The 26,251-nt window shown below is 45.6% G+C and overlaps 1 protein-coding gene across 15 annotated transcripts in view; it reads right to left on the reverse strand.

The window, feature by feature from the left end:
* The window catches only part of DST (dystonin), a 1,436,897-nt gene that overhangs the window by 201,916 nt on the left and 1,208,730 nt on the right, over positions 1–26,251 (reverse strand). For 13 of the 15 annotated variants that reach the window (XM_085610880.1, XM_085610881.1, XM_085610884.1 and 10 more), the window contains 4 exons: positions 3,820–3,979; positions 1,867–2,193; positions 1,602–1,686; positions 192–433 (listed from right to left, as the gene is read on the reverse strand). In XM_085610880.1, coding sequence (XP_085467006.1) covers positions 192–433; positions 1,602–1,686; positions 1,867–2,193; positions 3,820–3,979 — 814 coding nt within the window. The remainder of the gene's footprint in view (positions 1–191; positions 434–1,601; positions 1,687–1,866; positions 2,194–3,819; positions 3,980–26,251) is intronic. The other 2 variants (XM_085610882.1, XM_085610879.1) reach the window with 1 other exon arrangement.

Here is a 26,251-nt window from a genome sequence, read left to right on the forward strand (position 1 = left end):
GTCGCCTGGGAACCAACAACTTTTAAAATGGATCTGCTACCAACACACTACTTTTGTTGCAAAGATTTAGATTTGCACTGTGTATATTGAATCAGCCTAGTCAACCAGCCAATATGTTTCTGGCAACATTCTCCAATGCAGAACAATAAATCAAAGGGAATGTAAATAAAATGGTAAAAAAATAAACATACTTTTTGTCTTTGTTGCACTTGTCCGAGTTCTTCTGCTTTGGGAGCCTGCGCTTCATAGGATAGCAACTCAATCTCCACTTCATCGAGCCACCAGCAAAGTTCCTCGTGAGTTGCTTGGAGCTGACCTGCTAGTTGTAAAGCTTGCTCCAAATTTTTTGACACATCATAACTCAGTTTTGTTATTTCTGAATATCTTGCTTTAATGCCATCCAGTTTTTCCTGAATTACAACTACCTCATCACCTAAAACCGCAAATGTATATGTTGGCAACAATATCACAATTATTAAAAACAATAAACAATACCACATGTTTAATTTGATACATTATCAACCACAACACATATACTTCAAATACATATTGTTGTGTTAACTGCATTAAGTATTGAGTTTTGCCGTCAACTGCATGGCTTACTCTGCTTACATTAAAATACTAAACTCAAGAGCTACACTTTTCTTAGTAAACATGAAAATAGTATTCCTTTATATGACCTCCCACCTTCAAATCCCATCGATTCTCATTACTAGAGCTCTCAATCTTCCACTTCAGTGATATCTGAGTGCCTAGTATATGTACCTTTGGATTAGAAAGTGTACATTTTCAGTGCAGTTTCTACCACCACGCATATTTTCAAAAAGCTATTGGATCAATTTCATCCTTTGATAGTCAATGATAGGATTATTTACGAGTTCAAAAGTACAAATAAGGTTTTCATCATAATCCAGGAGAGCCATTTCAAGTGAACATCAAATTTAATTTTTAAAACACATATGAGTGCACTCAACTGCAATACCTCTTTGTCAATTCATCCAAAAACTTTAACTACTCTTTAACCTGCTCTGTGAACCATTTCTGGCTTCCTTAATAAATGATAGTCAAGTTGATGGTAATAAATACGATTATCAAGAATATAACGCATAATCTTATACCGAAGGTGTCCTACTCTTATTGTCTAACCCAGATGATTCACTCGGAAACGTTTTGCAGATATCAGCAAAGTACAGCAAGTCTAACCTGACCCTTGAATGGCACGCAGCACAACACTTATGAAATACAAAAGCACTGCTGCAATTTGTTAATATTTACCACCCCCCCCCTTAATATGAGGAAAAATTAATACAGAGGCCAGTGCTTATTTGCTTTCCCCAGACAGAGCAGATTAGCCAGAAGAAAGGAAACCCATTTATTTTCTATAAAATATATAATGCGCTGGATGGACAAGGTTGCTATGCATAGCTCTCCCGTCCGTCTACTAGCCACATAGTGTGCATGCTGTCTTTATGAATATAGGACAAGTGCATTGTGGCAGATATGGGACTATTTACTGAACCAACCCCCTGTACTTTAAAATAGTATGGTACTGTTTTACTGTTTTAAAATAATACTAATCATTTGATTTAAAAAACTCTTACCGGTTGTTTGTTTGAGAAGTTCTAAACCATTCTGTATGGCTTGATCTACATTTTGTTTTCGGAGTGCAATATCTTCCTGGAGAAGCTAGAAAGAGACAGCAAATTAATAAATAATCCCTGTGTAATTCTTTAAAGATAAGAGGTAAATTTGAAGCATGCGTTTTTTATTTTTTAAATCAAGCAATATATGAAATTGATTAGTGGAAAAACGAAGTGAGCACGAGTTAAGAGTGAATAAATGAAACAACAAAAAATAAAAAAATACCAGCAGTTCGGCATGTTGTTTCGCAAGCACATCGGTGCTGTAATCTTGGACAGACAGCTTGCTCAGTTTGTCATGTGCTTCGTTGAGCCAGTTCATCAGTTCAACTTCATCATCCCCAAATATCTGGGCATTGCAATGTGCCTGCTGCAGCAGGTCACACCTCCTGCTACTTTTCTCTTGAACATCAATGTAGCGGGCTTGGCAGGAATCTAATATGTCCTGAACCATGTCCTTATCTTCCCTGGAACTCATAGTCTTTAGCGACTGGCCCACACTAATAAATTGATTCAAGATTTTATTGCGAGTCATGATGTCATCTTCTAAAGCCTGGGCAAGGATTTAAAAACAATCAGAAATGGAAGGAAAAAAAAAGATGGACAAACAAAACTTAAATGAATGGACAAAGGTTAAATAAAAAGATAATAATAATAATAATAATAATAATAATAGAAAAAATATAATTAATCTCTAAACTCAACCATCAACTGTTTTGAAGCGAATCTGAGACATTTTCATGGTAATGGCTAAGCCTGGGCAAAGCGCTACGATACGCTCGCGTAGTTTGCGAAGTTTGCGCTACTTCGCACTACGCGAATTGCACGTAGCACAGTGCAAACATGCGTAGCGTAGTATTGCGTAGTGCAGCGGTCATTTTTTGCTTGCTCGCGGTCCTCAACATCAAGTCGGCGACCGCAAGCAAGCAAAATGACATCCCGGCGAGACTTTTTCCTTGTTCGCGATCAGCAACATCAAGTTGCCGATCGCGAGCGTGGAAAATAAACATCCCGGCGAGATTGTCAACGCGAGCAGGTCAGGTTTCTCATTGCGAGTGGTCGTGTATGCTCGCGACCGCTCGCAATGAGAAACTACCAGTCCGCGTTGAGAAATCTGCCGCTCGAGAAAAAATCTACTCGAGCAGCAGAAAACTACAGCTCGCACTGTGCAAGATGTCGTTTTCAATGATTGCACAGTGCCGGATGCTTGTCCGCACTGTGCAATCATTGAAAACGGCATCTTGCACAGTGCGAACAGGGTACTATGCAGTTCGCGAAGTGCTACGTGTAGCTCGCGTAGTGCGAAGTGCACTTTGCGTAGCTTCGCGTAGTGCTACTTCGCGAACTATGCCCAGGGTTAGTAATGGCCAATGTGTGCATGACAGTCTCGAGCGTGCATACCTGCATCACACCTATAAAGAATTACATGTTGCGCTCAAGTTTTAGCACAGCAGTAAATGGTCCTCTGACCCCTTTTGTGCCACTTTACAAAGGTGAGCAAGAAGAATCAATAACATATTTTGCACAGCAAAACAACACTGAAGCTGCTTTTATAAGCTATAGCCGACTGTTTTAAAGTCTAATTGGTAAAACAGGCGTACGTCGCCGTACGAATTGTAATTGTGAAGCATAAGTGCAACACTTTTATGGACTTTACAGCAAACAAGTCAGACATCGAAGCTATGATTTTTTTCTATATTAAATCGTAAAAGATGGAATTGCAAATGTAATAATTTTCTTTGTTAAATCAATAAAATATGTTACACTTCATCATGAAGATTACAAGTTCTATGCCACAGTATGATGATTTACGAATCTCACATAAAACATTTGAACTCCTGCTTAAAATTTCAACTTTTAAATAATTATTTTTTGCGCAAATTATAAAGGTGCTTTTTTGTAACGTTGTATTGTGGCAAAAACAGACTAAAATGCAGTTATAAGAACTGCATTGTAAACAGTTTTACACAGTATATACTTAGCCAGTGAAAAGCAAATAAGGAAGCAAGCTATAAGCAAAAACATTTATGTTGTGGGTAGGCCGCACCATTCATCCTTGAGACACATTTTACAACGTTAATCCTTGTTAAAACATTCTGAATTGTAACGTATTCCAAGACATAAATATGATTAAATAACATGAACAGACGTGTTGGTTGAAAGTGCTGTTCTTCCTTACTTTCTGCTGAGAGATCTGCTGCTTCAGCTTGGAGGCCTGGGTTCCAATAGGCTCTGAGTTGGCGAGCCTTTTTTCTGTGGTAGAGAGCCAGTCCACCAGCGGTTCCAAGGTTTCATGGAACTGTGCTGCCACAACAGATATGTCTTCCAGCTGACGATTCCTGCAAACATACTAAGGCTAAGTAATCCAGAAAATATTTGTGTTTGCATGTAAGTATGCATCTATGTTATGGTACTTCCAAAGCGCAAACCTACTGGCTAGCAACAGAGCGCAGTACATAGGGTAACCCGAGTGGGTATTGTAGGTATAAAATCTAACCAAAAGATTCAGCCATGACCATCACACAAGCCCAAAGGGTGAAACAAAATACTGATTAATTGCACTAAAAACTGAAGAACAAATTTACATGTAATTGCCATACACGTGTAACAACTATACACATTCCCAGGTACTGCACGGACAGCAATGGCTTCAGAAATGCGTCATACCGAATATATCTGCCAAATGACATCTTATGTTTTGTAATGTAATTGGCCATTTGTATTGTGAATATTCTGCTATCGCTATGGCCTTGAAGTACTTTCAGGTATGCACTGTCTTTTAAATGGTTTTAACGTTACTAACGCGGCTCCAAATCGGATTCAGTTTGAGGTCATGTATTAGGGATAAAGTGCCTGGTTCTATTTTTGGTCACATGGCTATATGTTACTCATTCAGCTATAGAGATGGGATTTTGTGGTGTATGGGCTAAGGCCGGAGACTTTGCCAAAGGCTATTGTAGTTTCAGGTCAAAATAAATGGCCACTGCCTGGCAGATTGAAATATGTGTGGCGTTTCAGTGATGGCAAACTACGATGCGCATCTGTGTCGTATTGAATGTATGGTAGCAATTCTGTCTAATGAATTACTGTGCAGTGTATCACAGCAAGAAGTGTGGGGATTGTGATAGCCGACTGCACGGCATATTTATGTTGTGTTGGATGTGGATGACATGCTTTGTCTAACGTGCTCTGTTAGTGGTTTGTATGTGGGTTGTTAGTGTTGGATTGAGCCACACAAGAACTGTCTGTTTGACAAACCTGGGCTACACTCGGTATATCAACAATATTCTGTCCAAAGGGTTCTGTTGGAAATGTGTGTGTGTTGTTTCTTAGTAGTTTGCATGTTTGTCAGCCTTGTGATAGCTATGTATGGACTGATCTGGGTTGTATAGGGTGTTTGGGATGTTTTCTCCCTTTAAGATATGCAAACAGTACAAGAAGGATTACATAATTATTTATTATCAAAACTAAATGAAACCAATGAGCTCGATACCAGTGTCATCTAGTCAGGGATGGCATCTTGTTGATGTGCGGTGCAAAAGATTTAGATTTTTATTCCACAAAGACCAACATGTCACAATCCACTGTGGGCAGTGTGTTTCAACTCATTAGTCCATTACTTTTTTAAGCAGTCTTCTAATTTTGTGTCATATAAGAAAAGAATGTATGTGATTCCAGAGTGTACTTAGGTCCCTCGCAATTTGGAAAACTGCTAGGCCATTGTCCGTTGACCCACTTTGCAAAGGTGGTTCTAAGAAAATATTATGAGCTGTCAAAGTCTAAGGGGTGCACATGAGGGTGAAAACATTGGTTGCTGTGAACTTATGAGTCTCAATGACTCGTTATTTAGTGGACTGAGACGAAATACAGAAGCTCCCCATTGCAGTTACTGTGCGGGGGGTTCTATGAACTTATATATTGTTCATCCAGATGTGGAATGCAAAAAGTAAGTTGCACATATCCCAAGAAAATAATAGTATGGTTCGCCCCTATGTACTGTATGAAAAATTTGTGGAATTACTCAGTTCACAAATAAAAACTAAGATCTATCCGGATGCACTTTGCAAGAACAGAGGGAGAAAAGCGGCGAAAATAACTGAGGGGTACACGTAGATATAGTTTACGGAGCATGTAAAGAAGTATTCAGGTGTCAGGCAAATATTTGTAAAGCCTGTCTAAACCCCTTCAAACAGAAACGCATGGAATTATTCCCTAGACAGTCTTTGTGAAGTGCATGAAGATGTTTACAATGCAGGTAATGGCATGCGGAAAGTCACTCCGTTTTAAGCAAAACACTACTGGGGTCAACCGAAATGTGCAAGAATGCGGCGTTCCGAAGAAAATAATTGTAAAGACACAGGACCCTCTAAGGTAACTAATAACTGACATCAGGTCGCTTGGGAAGCCTTCTGCCATGAAAGTGGCAGGCTCAGCGACAATATCATTCCTGTGTATTAGAAGAGATGTCAACCAATGGAAACTCGATCCTGCCTTTGCACGTGTGAAATCATAAATGCATTATGTCCTCTAGTGCCTTCTCCTGGTTCAAAACTTCTACAAACCACTTCGCTGTAAGCCATGTGGCTGGATATCAGGTCTCAAGAACGCCTCAGGATAACATGATTATTCATTATCAATCCTTCATGTATGCATTGTAGGCATAAGCAACATCCCGGAATGTTTAGAACGTATATACTATACTCTCCCAGAAACCACAGACTTTTGTGAAAAAGCAGGGGCAGGCAAACCATGGAAACAGCTCTACACATGATAACACACCATGATTAAAATATTCCACGTTTTCAGCTGTAAAGCACAGCCAGTGATATCCGAACCCGTTGCCCTTTGCGTCTCTCTGAGTGCCTTGTTCGATGAACAGAGGCTCCAAGAATGCAAAAGGGATCCAAACGTAATCTTAGCTGATGAAAAGGAGACCAACTTGTGGAGAAACACAAGGGCTGCTTTTGTAATTCTCCTTGATTTGAAGGAAAATAAAAATGCACTGGAGTGCCACTCTGATTATAAAAGGGCGAGCTGAATCTGCTCAAAAGGTTAAGTGAGTGAGCAGCAGTTAGGCAAATGGGAGAAAGTCATTCATTCAGATGGCCTCGGAAGAAACAAGTGCAACAGAGATGGGTGGACGCTGGACTCTCAGCAGCTGCAAGAGTGAAGTCCAGCAACATACATGGCGTACCTGAATTGTGGATGACTGCTTCAGGTCTGCGGAGTCTGGAAAGACTGCCCTTTCCTGATACTCGGAGAGTTCATGGGGCGGCCTTGCCACTGAAAAGTGGCACAGGCTGAAGCAGTTATGGTTACATGCCAGCTCCCGACAAGTCATGAACGGGGTCAGATGGGCAAGATGAATGGTCGAGCATCCTTCATACTCCGCAGCATTGAAAACAGACCACACTGCCCAGCAGTGCGCATCATACCTGCTCAGAACTCTAAGATGTTAGTTCAGACTCCAGGTCCACTCTCTGCTTGTACTGAGTGCCGAGGCTTCCCATGACTGCCAGTGCTATGCTATCAGAACATTAGCAGCCACATCATAAAGGCATTAGTGCCTCCTAAACTAAACCTGTGGAGTGCTGGCACAATCCAAAGCAGATCGGTCCACAGTAAAGGCGGTGGTACTGGCCTACCTAAAGCACAGCGCCCTGCATAGGAGTAATGGCACAGTATTTAATGTACAACAACCCAGTGGAGAAAGACTGTATTTATCACAGAAGTTTAGCGGCATACCTCAGAAGCGTAGGTACTGTCCAGCTAAAAGTATGACAGCCATGCTGAAATGTACTAACACAGTCCCGTTAAAATATGGCAGCCAGGCTGAAAATGAGTAGTGCCACCCTATTAAAAGTTTGGTAGTTCAGCTAAGAATTTATAGAGGGGCGTCATCAAGATTTGAGTAGCTCTGGCAGCCAATGAAGTATGACAGGCAAGATGAGAAACGCTGGCAGCTTCTCACCATCCCATACAGGCAGGATGAATGTGCGCTGATGCCTGTGTAACAAGGCAGCTCAGACACAATGCCAACTCCAGCCTCCACCTCTCTTCTCAGACAACCAACCAGTGCCAATGTTTTCTTCACACGTGAAATCTTACAAATCCACAAACACTACACAGATTCGCATTTCAAATAAGGGTCCTCGCTTGCAGTTATATGACTATACTGGCAACTGCACTGCCGCCGCCATGACATCCGAGCACCTTTGGAATGAACTGGAGAAGACCACCTGACTGTCTACAAATCAATGTGCAACAGCAGCCCCAGTTTACCTGGTGCTCATTTGTATACATTTCCTATGAAGAGAAATTGCATTTTCGATGCAGTAACCCCACTCTGATCTAGACACAAAAAACAATTATGTTAAACGCGCGGCACGTCACACAATTTTCCGCAACTCCCCGCAATCTCTAAATGAGAGCCATAATCGGACTTCACTGTAAGAAGCCAGACTAATTGGCTTTATTAACGGATATTTGACTAAAAGGCCACTTTTCCCCCAAAAGCAATGTGTTCGTCCTTTCTGGAGACAAGTTTCAAATGTTTGCAAAGTCCTGCACGCGCTTCAGCTGTCACATACTTTGAAATATGCGCACCAAGGAGGGGGGGGGGGGGGGCTGTCACTGCCCAGAGAGAATGTAATGACCTCATGAGTCACACCAGCGAAGCCAGAACCACAAGATGCGATCACAGGCTTAAATAAATTGTTTGTATTCAGTGTGCTATTAAACATGCCAAAGTGCTTCTTGGCTCCTGCCCACAACTTGCTCCATATTCCCTCCCCCGCTGTAGCCGTCTCCTGTTTGTTACTCTTCCCTGCAGGTCACTCCTCTTGATTCCCTCCTGCTGCTCAGTGGACCCAGGGCCAGCGTTGCTGCCTTGGGCCGCTTCTTCCTGCCAGTACATTTATTACAATGTGTGCCGCAGAGCTAGTGTCAATTGCTATGATACATCCAGCTATATTTACCGAATCGTGGAGAATCTCGCGCAGGGGAGCCCAGGGCAGAGGGAAAGTTACTGCCCCCTGCGCACAGGAAGAACTGGAAGGAGGGCGTGACGACACGCCAGTGATGTCATAGCGTCCTGGTTCACGCCGCAGCAGTTCCTCTAGAACATGGGTACTCACAAACTTTCTCTCGGGGGCCAAATTTACAGTGTGGTTTGTGGCCGAGGGCCGCACCGGTGGGGGCGGGGTCAGAGGGGGAGGGGCGGGGCTAAAGCAAAAAATAATTGTGACCCTGAGGTTGAACACAGGTCCCTGCAGCAGACGCCTTCGTCCACTGAGCCACCAGACCCAGCATACACACATCTCTCTCTCTCTCCCTCTCCCCATTCCTCTCTCTCTCTCCCCCTCCTTTCCCCTCCCTCCCTCTCGCTCCCTCTCTCCCCCTCCCTCCATCTCCCTCCCTCCCCCTCCTTCCCTGTCTCTCTCCCCCTGTCTCTCCCCTGTCTCTCTTCCCGTCTCCCTCTCTCCGTCGCCCTCCTCCCTCTGTCACCCTCCTCCCTCTGTCTCCCTCTCTGTCTCCCCCTCTGTCGCCCTCCCTCTGTCGCCCTCCCTCTGTCTCCCTCCCTGTCTCCCTCTCCCTCCCTCCCTCTGTCTCCCTCCCTCTGTCTCCCTTCCTCTGTCTCCCTCCCTGTCTCCCTCCATCTGTCTCCCTCCCAGTCTCCCTCTCCCCCTCTCCCTCCCTCTGTCTCCTTCCCAGTCTCCCTCTCCCTCCCTCTGTCTCCCTCCCTCTCTGCCTCCCTCTCTGCCTCCCTCTGTCTCCCTCTCTGTCTCCCTCCCAGTCTTCCTCTCCCTCCCTGTCTCTCCCTTCCTCCCTCTCCCTCCCTCTGTCTCCCTCCCTCTCTGCCTCCCTCTCTCCATCCTTCTCCCTCCCTCTCTCCCTCCTTCTCCCTCCCTCCCTGTCTCCCTCTCCCTCCCTCTGTCTCCCTCCCTCCGTCACCCTCTGTCTCCCTTCCTCTGTCACCCTCTGTCTCCCACCCTCCCTCTGTCTCCCTCCCTCTCCCTCTGTCTCTCTCCCTCTGCCTCCCTCCCTGTCTCTCTCCCTCCCTCTGTCTCCCTCCCTTTCCCTCCCTTTCCCTCTGTCTCTCTCCCTCTGTCTCCCTCCCTGTCTCCCTCTCCCGTCTCCCTCTCCCATCTCCCTCCCTCCGTCTCCCTCCCTCCGTCTCCCTCCCTCTGTCTCCCTCCCTCCCTCTGTCTCCCTCCCTTCCTCTGTCTCCCTCCCTCCCTCTGTCTCTCTCTGTCTCCCTCCCTCTCCCTCTGTCTCTCACCCTCTGTCTCCCTCCCTGTCTCCCTCTCCCTCCCTCTCCTTCCCTCCGTCTCCCTCCCTCCATCTCCCTCCCTCTCTCCCTCCCTCTCTGCTTCCCTCTCTGCCTCTCTCTGTCTCTCTCTCTATGTCTCTCTCTGTCTCCCTCCCTCTCCCTCTGTCTCCCTCCCTCTCTGCCTCCCTCTCGGCATCCCTCCCTCTGTATCCCTCTGTCTCCCTCCCTGTCTCCCTCCATCTCCCTCTATCTCTCTCCCTCTGTCTCCCTCTCCCTCCCTCTTCCTCCGTCTCCGTCTCCCTCTCCCTCCCTCCGTCTCCCTCCCTCCCTCTCCCTCCCTCCATCTCCCTCCCTCCGTCTACCTCCCTCCCTCTCCCTCCCTCCGTCTCCCTCCCTCTGTCTCCCTCCCTCCTTCTGTCTTCCTCCCTCCCTCTGTCTCCCTCTCCCTCCGTCTCTGTCGCCCTCTCCCTCCATCTCTGCGCCTCCGTCTGTCTCCCTCTGTCTCCCTCCCTCCCTCCGTCTCCCTCCCTCCATCTCCCTCCCTCTACCTCCCTCCCTGTCTCTCTCCCTGTCTCTCTCCCTCCCTCTGTCTCCCTCTCTCTCCCTCTGTCTCTCTCCCTGTCTCTCTCCCTCTGTCTCCCTCCCTCCCTCTGTCACCCTCCGTCTCCCTCTCTGTCTCCCTCTCCCTCCCTCTCCCTCCCTCTCTGCCTCCCTCTCTGCCGCCCTCTCTCTGTCTCTCTCTGTCTCCCTTCCTCTCCCTCCCTCTGCCTCCCTCCCTCTCCCTCTGCCTCCCTCCCTCTGTCTCCCCCAGACTGCACCTCTCTGTCTCCCTCTCCCTCCCTCTGTCACCCTCTGTCATCTCACCCTGTGTGTGTGTCAGCCCTCAGCCCAGGCTGAGACAGCTTCCCAGGGCGTGCACACACAGCCGCACCCGAGTACTTCACAGGTCTTTAAACAACCATTTACATGTTAATAAAGTTTTGTTGTATTTCACCTCTTAGCGCCCCTGCATCTCCCCTTTGACAATCACTGGAATTCCCCCGCCCCCACAGAGCAGAGTCTCAGAGTCCCGGCTGCTGCAACCCGCAGTGTTTGCTAACACTATTTAAAAATTTTTTTAAAACACAGGTAGGATGTCTGCAAGGTCCGCGGGCCGCCAAGGAAGGCTTGCCGGGCGGCTGGCGGCCCGCGGGCCGTACTATGAGTAACAGTGCTCTAGAAGAAACGCAGTTGATGAACGCATCAGAGGCTGAAATCCAAGTGTCCGTTGAGACATTTTGTGCGGGAGAGAGAATGCCTGCGGCACAGGTGGATGAGCAGCGGGGTCCACAGGGAGGTCATGAAGAACTGACTCGGCTAAAGTTTGTGCAGCGTTGACTGCCTGCGAGTCCTGTGTTAGTAGAGGATGAAGCGTGGCTGTATTAATGTTAGATGCATTAACTCTCCCATTACTACAGGGAGCAACATCTAGCAAGGAGGTCACAGGTGGAGAGCGTACGGCCCCCGCATTTTTTTTGGGTAGGGGTAGGGTGGAGCCACCTAGGAGATCTGGTTCCAGAGGAAGTTCTAAATAGCAGATCTACACAACGCAAATTACAGAGGGTGCTACCCTTTCAGGAAGGGTGGGGGGCGGGAACCAGGCATTGGAGCTAGCTAGAGATGAGGGGCATGGTGTGAGAGCCATGTTGGTGGCTGGGTCGCAGGAGCAGAGGTGGTAGGCAGGCATGACCAGCTGGGGAGCAAGAGAGGACCCTCGAGCCGTTTAAGGCATACCCAGGGATGGCTTGGGACAACCCAGTGTGCACAATAGAGGACCTACCTATCCAATGGACCACTACAGGATGTTTTAGGCTGTCAGGTACCACGGAGAGGAGCAGAGCGGAAGCAGTGGTGGCAGGGGTCTGAGCCGGAGAGAGCCACCAGACAATGTAAATGTAAATGTAAATGTATGTGTCTTGTAAAGCGCACTGCTGCCCTGAGGCGTCGTGGCGGTCAAGGATCCTGCTGCAAAGAGAAGGAGGTTCCAAGGTGAGCACTTGCCACGCGAGAAGTGAAGATAGCCAGTAGGGTGCAGCTGGTTGGCAACCATGAGAGAGAGCAGAGGTGGAATGTGTGCCCCCGCCTCAAGAAGATCACCATCAGTGCAGAAAAGAGTGCAGGACTTGGTGACACTTGGCAAGAGCAATGAGGAGCTTTCTGGAGGCATGGGTGTAGAAAAGCAATACAGTGAAAGGTGATATTGGTACATAAGCCTTGTAGTAGGAGGAGCAAGGGATTTGGAGGAAACAGTGGGCAATGGAAGGGTGCAGGATGCGTGGCATGGCAAGAAATGGGTAGTATAGAGAGGGCGTTGGGGGATGAGGATGGATCAACAATGGAGAGGTAAATGGATCTGAGGAACCTTGAACCAGCGTAGGGTTGTGGGAATGCATGGTTGTAGTAAGGTCGACCAGCCTCAGCTTTGGGGAATAGCATGGCTGAGATACAAGAGTTTAGGTCTCGGTGTAGTCAACCATTCCAAGGCATGCAGGGATTTAGACAATGAGTTATGGCTGTAATTTATGAAACTGACTAGACCTTTGACAACTGCATACAGAAAGTGGGTTCCTGCTGCCAGTTCAACAGTTTACAGAGCTTCTCGCCCCAGGGGGGGATTGAGTAGACAGGATGAATGGGTGCCATGGGCACCTGTTGGAACTACAATAATGTAGCTTACTACTGATACCTGTGCAAGACACTCATTAGTCCATTGCAGCGAGGGCCCGGATTTGAGGCCAGCAAAGGGGCAGAGGCAGGGGGAAGCCCTGGGATGCTTGGAAAAGGCATCTATTCCAGTCAGAGTAGAATTCTTCCAACGCTGGCTGCAGTTGTATCCCCACCATTTAGCAGCGATATATTTGGAGGCGGGTTTTAAGGAAAGTTTCAGGATACTGTATGGGTATCTAGGCTACAAACTCAAAAATTAAACCGACTCCATCTTGCATGTGCCATGTGAACACACTCATACAGCACTAATACATGCTTGAGCTTCAGTGACGAATAATTAAGGTCATTTTGCATAGCTCGGCTCAACATGGCATGGGAAGACTGGGGAGTGAGCTATGATGTTGTTGTGACATTTGCAAGTGCTTTTCAAGGCTGCATCTGCGGCCGAAATAATGAACTGTTTAACATATGTTATATCAGTGTACCAGGAAGTAGCTGTTACACATATAATAAATGCACCTGTCTATCCTGCCTAAGAACTGAACTATTGAGTACATTTTTTATTGCTGATCGAGGGTATAACTACCTGTGCTTCGAATATTTGGTCAGCCATTTGCTGGACATCCAGCAGCTCCCATGTAATTCAGCTGGAAAAAACTTTGCTTTCAACTAATGATCCTGCTTATGAATTTTATTTACAGTTCGAGTGCTGAGAGGTTTTGTGTAGGAAGGTGGGTATGCCAAAGACACTTATCATCGGATCAGAGAATCTACAGCATACAATCCTTGGTGATCCCAGCAGACATGGAAGGTGCGCCAAACAGAGCAATATTCCCCTAAAATTCTCACCTCTGCTCAAGACCTCGACTTGGCTGCATTGGTAAGTGAAACACACATAACCCTAATAGATCTTTGAGAGCAAGAAGTGGCTTAGGATGGGATATGGGGAGTAAAAGGTTAACCAAGGAAGAAATAGATAAATTACATTCAGGTCACCTGTGAGAGGTGAAAGGCATGCCAGGTTATCCTTCCCAATCCCCATGGAGTGAACAAAAAAGAGTAGACTGGTGAAGGAAAAGTGAGTGTGTTTTCCTTCAGAAGAGGGGCTGTTCCTCTACAGGTGTATGAGTGAGTCTCCCACAGTGGTAGGCCCTTCAGGGTGTAAAAGTGTATTAGGGGTCATCGGCAGGTCTGATTGCGAACCTTGCTCTTAACCCCTTCGCTGCGGCGCGAATTGCGCCGCGGCGCTGGGGGGGTTTGGGGTGAGCGCGGTGCTGCTATGCTCATGACGGAACCACGCCGTCATGAGTCACGGGCGAGCTGTGCTCATGACGGAGTGGTTCCGTCACGACTCCGGCCACTTGCGTTGATCGCCCGCACAGGCGGGGAAACAGCGCCGCGTGGGCGGAGCGGCCGCCAACGGCAGCAGCATGACGGAACCACTCCGTCATGAGCACACGGCGCCCGTGGCTCATGACGGAGTGGTTCCGTCATGAGCATGCAAGGGGTTAATCATGTAATCTAAGGGAGAGAAGATAAACAAACTGTGCCAGGTTTCTCGAAGGGGTAGATTGACAGGTCCTTTTAAAATTTGTCCAATGGACAATCTGATAATCCCTCCCATAGGTCTGGTACCTAAAAAGGGCAAGGGAGACTACAGACTGATACATCACTTGTCATGGATGCAAGGGCTATCGATTAACAATGGCGTAGATAATGGGAATGTTCAGTTGCATACACAAGTCTTGAAGAGGCTAAAAGGATAGTACGGAAGTGAGAGGTTGGAGCAGAACTGGCAAGGGCAGATATTAAACCTGCTTTTAGGTTGCTGCCGGTCCAGCTGCAGGACATTCAATTCCTGCGATTAGTATTTCAGGAACACATTTACATGGACAGAGCAATGCCAATGGGTTATGCAGTAGCATGTGCAGCTTTTTAAACGTTTAGTACTTTGTGGAGTGGGCAGTAAGAGTGGTGTTGAGGTCAGCGCAAGTGCTGCACTACCTTGATGACTTTCTGATGTTAGGGGTGAAGGAGAATACAGGGGATTGTGCCAGCTTCAAAACAGTGACACACACATTGGCATTCCTCTGGTAAGAGGAAAAGACTGACGGCCCCAACACATGCTTAACATTCTTGGGTATAGATCTTGACTGTGTGGCAATAGAACATTCTTGCCAAGGGACAAATTGAAGGCATTTCAAAATGTGCCGACACAGGTGCTGTGGCAAAAAGAGTGCAAGATGCACTCCATTCAATAAATACCGGGGTGCTTAAACTTTGCTTGGAGGGTTGGGTCCGAAGGAGGGACCATCAGTAAACCATGTGCCTTTGCGATGAAGGGTATGTCGAAACCCCACTACCAAATATGACTGAGCGACAGAATTCAGAGAGACTTTCAGATACGGCATGGCAGAAATACTTGACGAGTAACAAATGGGTAACAGTATGGCAACATGACGATCCACTGACTTGGATGCTTGAGATATTTTCAGATATGTCGGGGACAGGAGTTTCTTAGACTGTATTGGAAAGAGAGATTGTGTTCATATGTGTGTCCAGATTCATGGCAACAGAAGCAATGCAGTAATGCCTTCCTAGAATTCTTCCCAGTGATAGTAGCACACATTCTGTGAGGAGGAGAACTACATGATAGGAAAGTGACCTTCAGGGCTGACACTCAAACAGCAGTGTATGTTATGAACAGACAGACCACAAAGGGCCAGCACGTGCTGGGATTGTTGAGAGTTTCTCTTGATATGTTCACAATGGAACATGCAGTTCAGGGCTAGACATATACAGGGGTTGGAGAACCAAGTGGCTAATGCTCTGACTCGTTTGCAGTGGGAGAAGCTCCATGATTTGGCACCAGAAGTGGAAAAGGCAGTAACAGTTGTGCTGCCCAAAATATGAGGTCTTTGTTGAGGGCAAAAGGCAGATGGAAAAATCATTGGCAGAATCTCCACCGGTCATGTCGGGCTGCATGAATGACGTTTGTGAGATCAGGGAGTCAAAAATGGGAGAGAACTGTGGATGGACTACAGCTTAGGACCGATGGCACACTTCAATTTGTCATGGGCATGATTGAGAAGGGGTGCTCCACCAGTGATTATTGCATGAAAGCTGGCAGGTATAGCATTTTATGGAAAATGATTTTGGGGCTGATAGGCAGGTAAAGGGGAGTGAGTTGTTGAAGAGGATTTTGTAAGGATGGATAAGGGAATGGGGATGAAAGGTGGATCGGACACAGATGATCACTAAGGAGATATTGGAAGTAGGGTTGGGACAGGCAAGATTTGCACATGCATTCATCTGGGAGTTCTGCCTGTTCAGAACAGTGTTCACACACATTTGTTTTGGGGGGAGGGGGCATTTTGTGTGTCAGAGGAGCTAGAGAGCAAGAGTAATGGAGGTCTTTAATGGGACAGGTTGAGTTTTAAGGCGAGCACCAAGCAAATTGGATCCAATCCTTTTACGAAGATGTAGTGCGAGCAAGGGTGATAGGGAGCTCAAGATTTGATGGATATCTTGGTGTTGGCTTTTTCTGAAGGTGGAGATTTATGTCCATCACGATAGCTGGGACTCTGGCATGGTGCTGGTAGTGGAGTTAATAGGTTGAAGGATGTGGAATTAGGTTAAGGGGTAAAGTTGTTTTAGACGGTCTTGAATTTCTTCAAGAAGTGGAAGGAGAGTGTGTTTCATAGGTCCCGGGAGGGAGTGACTGAGATGTAACTGGCGTGCAGGCAAGTGAATTCCTTGACAATGGCAAAGATCTATTTGGCAGAGTTCACGCTGTTCTGTATGAGGGATGAAAGGGCTGCAAATTTCGCAGTTTAGAGGCATTGATGATCGATCCTGAGGCTGACTTGAAGGATGTTCTGTCTGTGGCTTCATGGGTAAGGCACTATTGTGGTTCCAGGTGCTTGCAGTGGTGTTTCATTAACCAGAGGTCTTTGGTGTACCAGGTAGCATGTGGTGAGGCCCGGTGTTTGGAGTTGGTTTGGATCGGGCCAGGGAGTCTGCATTGGTAGTTACATAGTTGTTGAAGTTGGAGATGGTGTGGGTGAGGCCTGTGGCCTGGAGGTGCTGCAAGTGAGGAGTTCGGATTTTTATTGTTGTCTGTAATTTTCGCTTTTATCTATGCCTGCCTTCGTTGGCATCTGTTGCGATTTCCTCCTACATTGTTGATGTTGAGGTCAAAAGTTTACTAAAACACATTTGGTGCATTCACTCCAGAATGAACCTTTAGGCATTCATGCCAACCCTCTTGCAAATCTTGCTAAATCCCACTTATGCCTAATTAGGATGCTATGATATGCTAATGATTTATAAAGCGCATGGCGACCCGAAGGCATCCCAGCGCTGGCGGACACAGAGAACCACTACACCAAGAACAGAAGCGTTACCTGAGAATCAGTTCCTAAAGAGGCAGGTCTTAAGGGATTTTCGGAAGCTCAACTCACTATTCATGGAATGAATGGCGCGATGGAAAGTATTCCACAGCTTGGCCAGGTTAATGCTAAAAGCCCGTCCTCCACTTTGAGCCCTTCCAACTGTGGGAACGGTAACTAAAAATGAGTTGGTGGAACTAAGAAGCCTTTTCCAGGAGTAAGGGGTGACCAGTTGGTGAGGGATGGAAGGGCCAATCACACAAAAGGTTCTGTGCACAGTGCACAAGGATTTAAATCCAATCCTTTAGGCAATGGACAGCCAGTGGAGATCGATCAGACCCTGTCTGGTTGATTCATACCTAGGGTTCAAACAGCAGTGCTAACTGCACTGCTTGGGTGTTTCTGTCCACAATATTTTAGTCAGAACAGTGTAGTGCATAGTGCAAGCAAACAGTGAGATATTTGAGTGTGTCGGCTCTTGTTTGGGATAAACATGCAATTAGCTAATTATCCTCCACTGCGAGGCCCAAAACTCTGAACTGTGAGACTAAATATGAAAACCTATGCTATCGGTTTTTACTGGTTGTGCAGTTTGTCCCCAGGATAGCGCAAGGGTTCTGATTACCCTCTGAGTGAGTGCCAGTGTGGATCTGAAATCCTTGCTTTGGGTTCAGGTTTCTACAGACAAGACAGGGGCTTTCTAAAAGCCACAGAAGAGAATTGATCTGGAAAGGGAGTCCAGGAAATCAGGACAGAAGCTGCAATCCACAGTTGTGTTTAGAGACCAGAAGGCAAGCGAGTGTTTAGAGACCAGAAGGCAAGCGAATGACAAAAGCCAAAAACCTAAGCTTTGATGCATTGACTGAGTAGTAGTACATGTTGATAACTGCCCTAATGGATTTGGTTTCATTCCAGGGTATGCTTCAAATCACATATGTATGCTGGCAGCCTCTTGTGGCTAAGAGCAATGGCTGCACACGGCTACTTTTTTGTGGTTGTTCTCAGTACCAGACTGCCCCCGGAAGAGGTTAATTTAGCTACATTTTCAGAAGAGAGAAAGCCACATGCCAATTTTCCTTTCAAACGCAAAATCCTTGCATTGACCCAACGAGTACATCTCCAGGTTTGGGCCTGAAGTTACAAACAATGATTAAGATGTTACCCAGAAGAGGGGGTTAGGGGGAGGAGGGGGAACCACCAAGTGGCTGTAGTTGTTTGATTTCAGTTTAGGAGTGGCATTGCTTTTAAACACTTGTGAGCACACTCTCCATAATCTGTAAACATTTAACCAATTATAGTTACTTAAGTTATAATTGTTCCCACCCTCTCTGATTTCCTGCATTCAGATCTGGTGTTTTGACAAAGTTGATTACATATGATGTTGGGAGTAAACTGGACTGTGATCAAGTGGATATGGGCATTTTCCCAGTGAAATAATTTATTTATACTGGCTGGAATCCAGCTAGATTTACTAAATAGCATCCTACACAGTTTACACCTAGTTGCCAATGAACCTGTGGATCAGCTTTCAGAAAAGTTACTTACCTTCTGCAATGATCTTTCTGGTGGATACTCTATCTAACCGCAGATTGCTCACCTTAGAATATCCATCAGGTGCCAGACTGGATGCAGAGATTTTTTGTAGCAGTGCTCCAGCATGCCACCAGGTGGCATCGTGCAGCTCCTCATAGGCTCTATACTGCCCCGGAAGTGACAGCGTGGATCCATGTATAAGCACCACCAGACCAAAACGTCTTGCAGAACTGAGGGGAGAAGTGCCCTTTCGGCCTGACCTGCAGTCAGGGCAACAGCGCTTATTGAATGTATACATTGATGCCCTCTCGTCGCAACCTGGCAAATATCAAGGACCAGCATTCCTCATGTCAATACAGTGGTAGAAGCTTTAAACCAGGTGAAATGGGCTCTCAGACCTTCCGGGGGCTGTTTCTTTGCCAATGCGCAACAGAAGGTTCTCTTCTGCCCAGGATTGCCTTTCTTTGATCCTGGACTAGTTGCTATGGAGGTAACACCCTGAACTCCACCGTATCCATGCTTGCCCCAATGAAAGGAAGTCTCTGGAAGTGAATCAGGTGGGACTTTAGCTCATGTACTGTGAAACCCAACAATGTTAAAAGACCACCATCGTTGTTAGTGGTCCATGACTGACTGTGACAAACCTGCCTTTAGCAGTCAGTTGCCGAGTTATGAGACTACAGCAACTTTCCAACTCTGAAGAGGGACGTGACAACTGCCATCACTCTCATGAACACCCGAGGGGCGCTGATTAGGCTGAAAAGGAGCACAGTAAATGAAAATCTCCTGGCCCACCTTTAACTGCAGGTAATGCCTGTGGGATTGCAGGACAGGTATATGAAAATGACAACATTCCCCCCGGGTCCAGAGCAGATAGGATCTGGGCCCAAGTGAGCTCCTCGCACCTGTCTTTTCAGTAGGAAGGCATTGAATAGATGGATGTTCAAGATAGGCTTGTAGCCCCATCCTATTTTGAGACAAGGAAATAGCTAGTGTAATAACCCTGCCTTCCTCTGAGTCCAGTGCCTTCTCTGGGGCACCTTTGCAGAGCAATGGGAGTACCTCCTATAGCATTATGGACAGATGCACTTCTGAAATCCGTTCTGGTCTGGAAGGGTTATTGGGTGGGGAGGGAAGAAAAGGTAGGGTGTACACTTTTTAAAAAATTTGCAAGACTCATCTGTCGGATGTGATGGATTGCCAACCTGGAAAGAAGTGCCGGATTCTGCCTCCCACTAGGTGGGCATCACCGTTGAGGGCAAACTAAAATGGTTTGTTGACTTTTGTAGCACAGGAGGAGGAACTGGAAGACTGGTGCCGGAGCTGGCCCACATGTTGTCTTCTTAATTCACATCTGTATACCCAAAAAGACTGTGATTTTGGGAAGATTGTCTCTGTCGATATGTCAGCCCCATAGAGTAGCCCCTTAATTTCCGAAACTGGTGCAGGAATTGTTTGGGATGGGCCAACAGCCTAAAGGAACGCGCTGTAGCTCTAATTAGGGGTGGGCGGAATTTGCGTAGTCGCGCTACGCAAAGCTGCGCGAAACGGTAAAAAATCTCCGCGAACACGCGGAATTGCTTTTTCTGCCTGTTCGCGATGCTTTTTTCCTGTTCTCGAGCGCTGTGTGCGTGCTTGGGGAGAAATATCTCACGAACATGCATTTTGAAAGCACGAACAAGCAAAAAATTCCGCAAAGCCGCGGACCGCAGACTTTTTGGCAATTCTGCGTTCTCCGCGGAACGCAAAATTACCCAAATTCCTCAACCGGAACGGAATTTACCGCCCAGGCCTACTTTACAGATATCCAAGGCAAAGACCGCCTTCACATGGAAGAAGCAGGACCTATCAGAAGGCATGCCATTCAGCGACGCCTGCACTCCACTGGTGAACCCCATGGACCTCATCCTGGCATGTCGACGAAGAATGCCACTTATACCAACCTTCCAGCCAAGGTAATTCAGGGAAATCAAACGTGTGCGGATAACATATTTAGCCATGTTTTTTCCATAATGTTTCAGCTGGGCCAATGAGGTGCTAAGATCTTCCAGAACGGCCTGCAAGATCTCGCTGGTCATGTTCCAAAAGGCATAGGTGTATCGCTCAACAGACAGACTGCGTTTACAGACCAGATTATCTGTAGAAAACATGTGTTTGCCAAAGGGGTCTGTCCTTTAGGATTTTCTATCCAGGGAAGTGAAGGAATTAGGAATCACTTTACTAGTTAAAGTCTGTACAATAAGGTTCTTTGGAGTAGGGTGCTTAGGAAGAAAATCCTGTGAAGCAGGTGATGGTCTATGACGTTAGGCTACCTCCCTGTTCACAGGTGGCAAGAACATGATTTCAACAAAGCATCCGTCAGAGCATCTATGAGGGCATAATTGAATAGAATTAAGGCCTCAGAGGCTGCTTTCCCAGGTTGCAGAATTTATGTTATAAACTTAGTTTTAGACTCAATCGAAGGCTGCCATAACTCAAGCACCTCACCTGCTCTCTGACTCACCAACTGAAAATGAGGCACTATCCTTCATTGGTAACCCATGTGGAGAGTCAAGCTTTGTATCAGGGGAGGTGTCAACCGGGCTGGCATTTTGTAAATCGGTATAAGGCATCATCTGTCTAATCAGGTAGAGCCAGCCATCCCCCCTCACCATCATCAACATCTTGGGGTGCGCCCTGTGCTAGCACCGGCTTAGAGTCAGAACCAAAAAGATAGGACTGGCAAACCTGAAGTATGTAATACCCAGAAACCGGTCCCAGGATGCTTGTTTCTGGTCCAGGGAGGACCTGGCTTGGCAGTTCGGTCTGGACTGTTCCCATGAGGCACAGGGTCAAGACTGATTTGCATATGGCTGGGTCTAAACTGGGGTGGCATGGTGAGCAAAAGAACAATGGATTTAACCTAGATCTCTTGACTGCGGGTGGATGTATGATTTATTCAGCATTCCGTCCATCATTTGTTTGCTTAGCACTTTTCACCCTAAGTGGGATGGGTATGCCCAGACTCACCTACTGCAAATGAGGTACTATCCTTCATTGGTAACCCAATTGGAGAGTCAAGCTTTGTATCAGGGGAGGTGTCAACTGGGCTGGCATTTTGTAAATCACGGTATAAGGCATCATCTGTCTAATGAGGTAGAGTCAGCCATCCCCCCTCACCATCATCAACATCTTGGGGATAGGACTGGGAAACCTGAAGTATGTAGAGATCAACTGAGGAATCGCTCAGTAGCTGGCAACATTGAGGGAGTGCGACCCACATCTTGATTCCATGCCTTCTCTTTAGAGTGATGGGATGGGGTTGAGTCCTGCTATGCTTTTTAAGGCGTACATTTGGATTTGGGCTTACCAGAGGACTTGTAGTGGGGAGCAAAGCAAATGCAGGAGCAGACCCATGACTGGGATCGGGTCCGAACCAGTGACTTGCAGTGGGACATACATGTCTTTGTGTGTTTGGTGACATTCAGTTTTGCCTCCTGGTCTCGAATCTCCATCGGGTGCATGTGATGGTGCAATCATAGGAATCAAAGTCGGGTTCAGAGTCCAGGCACCAAAAACCATTCTTGTGTGGATACATAACCGACATCTGCTTCCTGCAGTCATGCCACAGCTTGAATCCTGTCATTTTTTTCGAGACATTGTTACCTAGCACACTTCGAAAGTTTAGAACTTGTCGGAGGAGCTGACAAATCTGTCATATCTTTTCCCAATCAAGTCTATAGTTATTATCAATGACTTGTTGCCATAAGCAACTTAAACCTACTGTATTTAGCATAAGCTTTCACACACATCAACGATTAGACAGATAGTCCTAACATTACAAATATGCACAAAATTACCTTTGGCAAAACAATATACAATCCCTCCTATGGGAACAGGGATTCTTACAATGCAGATCGTATACACCCGGTGTTTGCCATTGGGAAAATAACATTAAAACTCATTTCTTCATTAACCTCTGAGCTGCCATGTAATAAAACACCTGTCCACAGGATTTAACCCAGCATGATAACAATCTACCAATAAAAGGACTACTGACGTTAATATGACCATTTCAAAATTAATATGTCACGCCTACTGTCTTGGTAGCAACTTTCCATAATAAACATGTCAGACCTGTGGCCTCTGACAACTTTTGCCATTAACCGACCAAACAAATAGCATTGGCATGTCACCATACCCAACTCATGCTTAAAGAATTGAGCATACATTTTCCCACAAGGTAACCATCAGGCACACAATCATAACATTACAAATATGTACAAAATTACATTTGGCAAAACAATATACGACCTCTTCTAAGAGGAACTAACATAGGATTATCACCTTGCAAATCTCCTACATCCAGGAGTAGTCAAAGGGGGTGACTAAAACCAAATCCATTACTTACTATGGTAATCTGTAAGTTTCCATGCAACATAATACGTATTTACAAGTTTTAACACAGTGTAATAATAAGACAAGAAGTGCAATATGAACACTCTTCTTCAATGGGAGCAGACACCGTCTGCGCAATCCAAAGATTGTAGAGAAGATGAGTATGTTGGCAGAGCTTAACCCTCCGTCAGTGCTGCTTCTTATAGCCCTGCTTCTGGTGATTTGACAGCTGTGCCGTCAAGCCCGACCTAAAAAAAGTCTGCCAAGAATGTTTGGATTGAAATTTAACCGAGAACTTGCGATCTAGAAAACACCATTATACGAAGCAAATTTACACCACAAAGTGTTACTTATAATGCCTAAATGGTTGGTCTTCAATCACAAATCGAATTTACTTACTCCCTTACACCTAGCTACAAGGGACACTTCGTTAATAGCTGTTCACAAACAAGTTAAGTTTGCAATTGGAATAAAAGCTGCTGAGGGCACCGTCCATCTGCTTTTCACCCATTCATGCACTGTCACAGAGGAAATTTACATGTCCTCTCTTATCAGGGATTCATTTCCTTGTCATTGCTGAAGTGCAAACATTATTCCATTCCGTAACTATGGCTACCTTTTTATACTGGGCACACTGGAGTAGTGTTGTCTTGGTAACCTCAGTCTATAACTGCACAGCTGGAATGACAAACACTTTTACACAATATAAATGTATATGTCTTTGCATCTGGTCATTTGATTTAATTATATATGAAATAGGGGAAACATCGTAGACCCCGCAGTCTCAATAACAACCAGCCTTCATAATGCGGTCACTACCCCCACTGCGACATTACCACACATTACTTTAACTTGCAAGTCATTGGAACGACTTGCTGTAGGGGGCGCATTGTTGGACTGGTGTTGGATTTTTCAGCCCAACACCTTCCCTACTGTTGCAAAAGAGTGGAGTTGGAATAGTAATTTATACTAATCCAAAGTCCAGCGCCCCCTAAAGCACGTCATTGTAACAACTTGCGTGGTTAAGTAGCCCGTGACAATGTCGCGGCTGGGTAGTGACTGCATTGCAAAGGCATGCGTGGAGCCATCATACGCCCATGAAAGAGTGCTACTCCCGAAAAAAAGGAGAGACTCTGCCCTGGCTAAGGAAAACTACTGCATCTGCTAAGAGCGAGAGTCATTCTCTACCAACTTTTTTCAATAATCTTAAAATGATTTGTTGAGGTGGTATCACTTCTGAGGAGGACTGCTGTGACTGCTGATAGGTACAGATGATCATTTGCACTATTCTTTATGGATCTCACACTTACTTGTAAACACTGGCTTATTCTTTCACTACCTCACATACGCCCCGACTGGGATAATATAATCTGTTTCCATTCACAATAATGTGTATTAACATTAAATAGTGACTTTGCATTATCAGTTATTTTCACATTTTGTTTTGCATCTTGGGCTCTCTGGCATACAATATATTTCTGACACTTTGACCTCCCTGTTAGCATGTTTTATTCTCATTGTGTTTGATACACAAAGATACGTTAACAAACAAAAAAATAAATATGCATCATAGATTTGTACTGACTTTTAACTTTTAGGGGATTCACAAATATACCGACAGCATACAGAAACCTAAACAGATCACAGATTTCCATGTATACTCCTACCACCCAGGACTTAACCGCTGTGGATTACTCAACGTGCAGAAAAGCCAGTGCAGCAGATAGGTGTAATCCCATATACAGCATGTTTTCCCAGTGGGAGAAAGTGATTCCAATGCATCCCTTTTAAATAGAGGGCTAATTGGGTGTTTGCCACACCCATGTATTTCATCCTTTTTCAACACAAAATGAATCTATGCAAGATGCGTTTGATTATCAATTGGATATTTGTGAATACCAAAAGAGATGAATTTGTTGGTTTTCACCACAAATGGACTTACTCTGAGAACACCAATGCCCGTGCCCTAAACCCTAAACTTATGACCACTGAAGGTTTGATATATTGGCGGATTTTCTGCAGCAGTATATTTCCTGATTTGGTGAGGTGGATCAGATATGTAAGTCTGCAGATGCCAATTTTTCAACCAACTAAGTGAGAGCTAGGTTCACATAAAGTGCTGGAAATTTGCCCTGTCAACATTTTTGTAAAGTTCTATGATGCTCTTTGAGGGAGACAGCTTAAAAATCAAATGAATATGGGAATGTGTCCTTTTGAAACAGGCACAATGAAAATATCTTCTCTCCTGCATTGCCTAGAATTATTCTTTGTTGAAAACAGTTCTAGCAGCCCTAGTGGACCTGAATGACCAGATAGTTCATCTAGATGTGATTAACAACTGCAAAACGGACAATCTGAGACTGGTTTCTGTCACAAATATGTTACACAACTATAGTGTGGAATCTCTCCGGGAGAGGCTTTTCCTTATACAAAGGAAGAAATTCTTATGGTGTCAGTAGACTGACGACAAGTTAAACAGGATTGTATGCCGGAAGGATCATCACAATGATATCACTAAGCCAAAGGCATCAAGAAATGTGGGGCTAACGGTGTGGCTCTATAGTGGCACAAAATGGCAGCTCCAAGCCCACAAAGCTTAGAAGGGGAACCCTTTCAAACTCTTACAGGGACTGCGTCAAAATAAGAACCAGGTCATGTACCAAGTCGTGCGGGAAACAGCTGCATACTTGATTCTGCATTCCACTCTACCAATGTGTAGGTGACAGTATGTAGCACCATGAGGAAAATACATCCACTTTTTCAGGAACAGCATGTGTTTAGGCTATCATCGTCGTAAACACTGTAGAACCTTTCTAATTCTAGTAGACCTTTACAAATTGCTGTGCACAAGATTACCTCCAATTCTAAAGAGATGAGGTACACTTGATACTTTAAACAACACATGGGTATACTGAAATGTAAACAGAGAAAAAGATGATATCCAGAATGAGAAAATACACCCAGCAAAACAAGGCAAAATCAAGGCATGAGAGGGTTATCAGCGATCCCAATATGAAAGAACATGGTATGGATCAGAAAGTGAAAGGCAATAGTTTGTGTGATTAATGCATACATTTTGAATTCTAGGGCAGTGAACTAAAACTTAGGGCTAAGGAGGTGAAACAACAGAGGAGCTCTGCAACAAAAGAGATTGGGACAGTAGATGCTGACAAAAATAACTTCAGAACAAAATAAAACTAGAAAAGTACATAACATTATAAGTAAGAACATGGTCATTGCCAGACAGCCGAAGTTGCATTTTTCAGCACAAAATAGAGACAGTAATTTATTTGAATTAAGCACCGACAGATAAGCATGCATTATAGGATGAC

The sequence above is a fragment of the Triturus cristatus genome, chromosome 6, assembly GCF_964204655.1.
Source record: "Triturus cristatus chromosome 6, aTriCri1.1, whole genome shotgun sequence".
Taxonomy (NCBI): domain Eukaryota; kingdom Metazoa; phylum Chordata; class Amphibia; order Caudata; family Salamandridae; genus Triturus; species Triturus cristatus.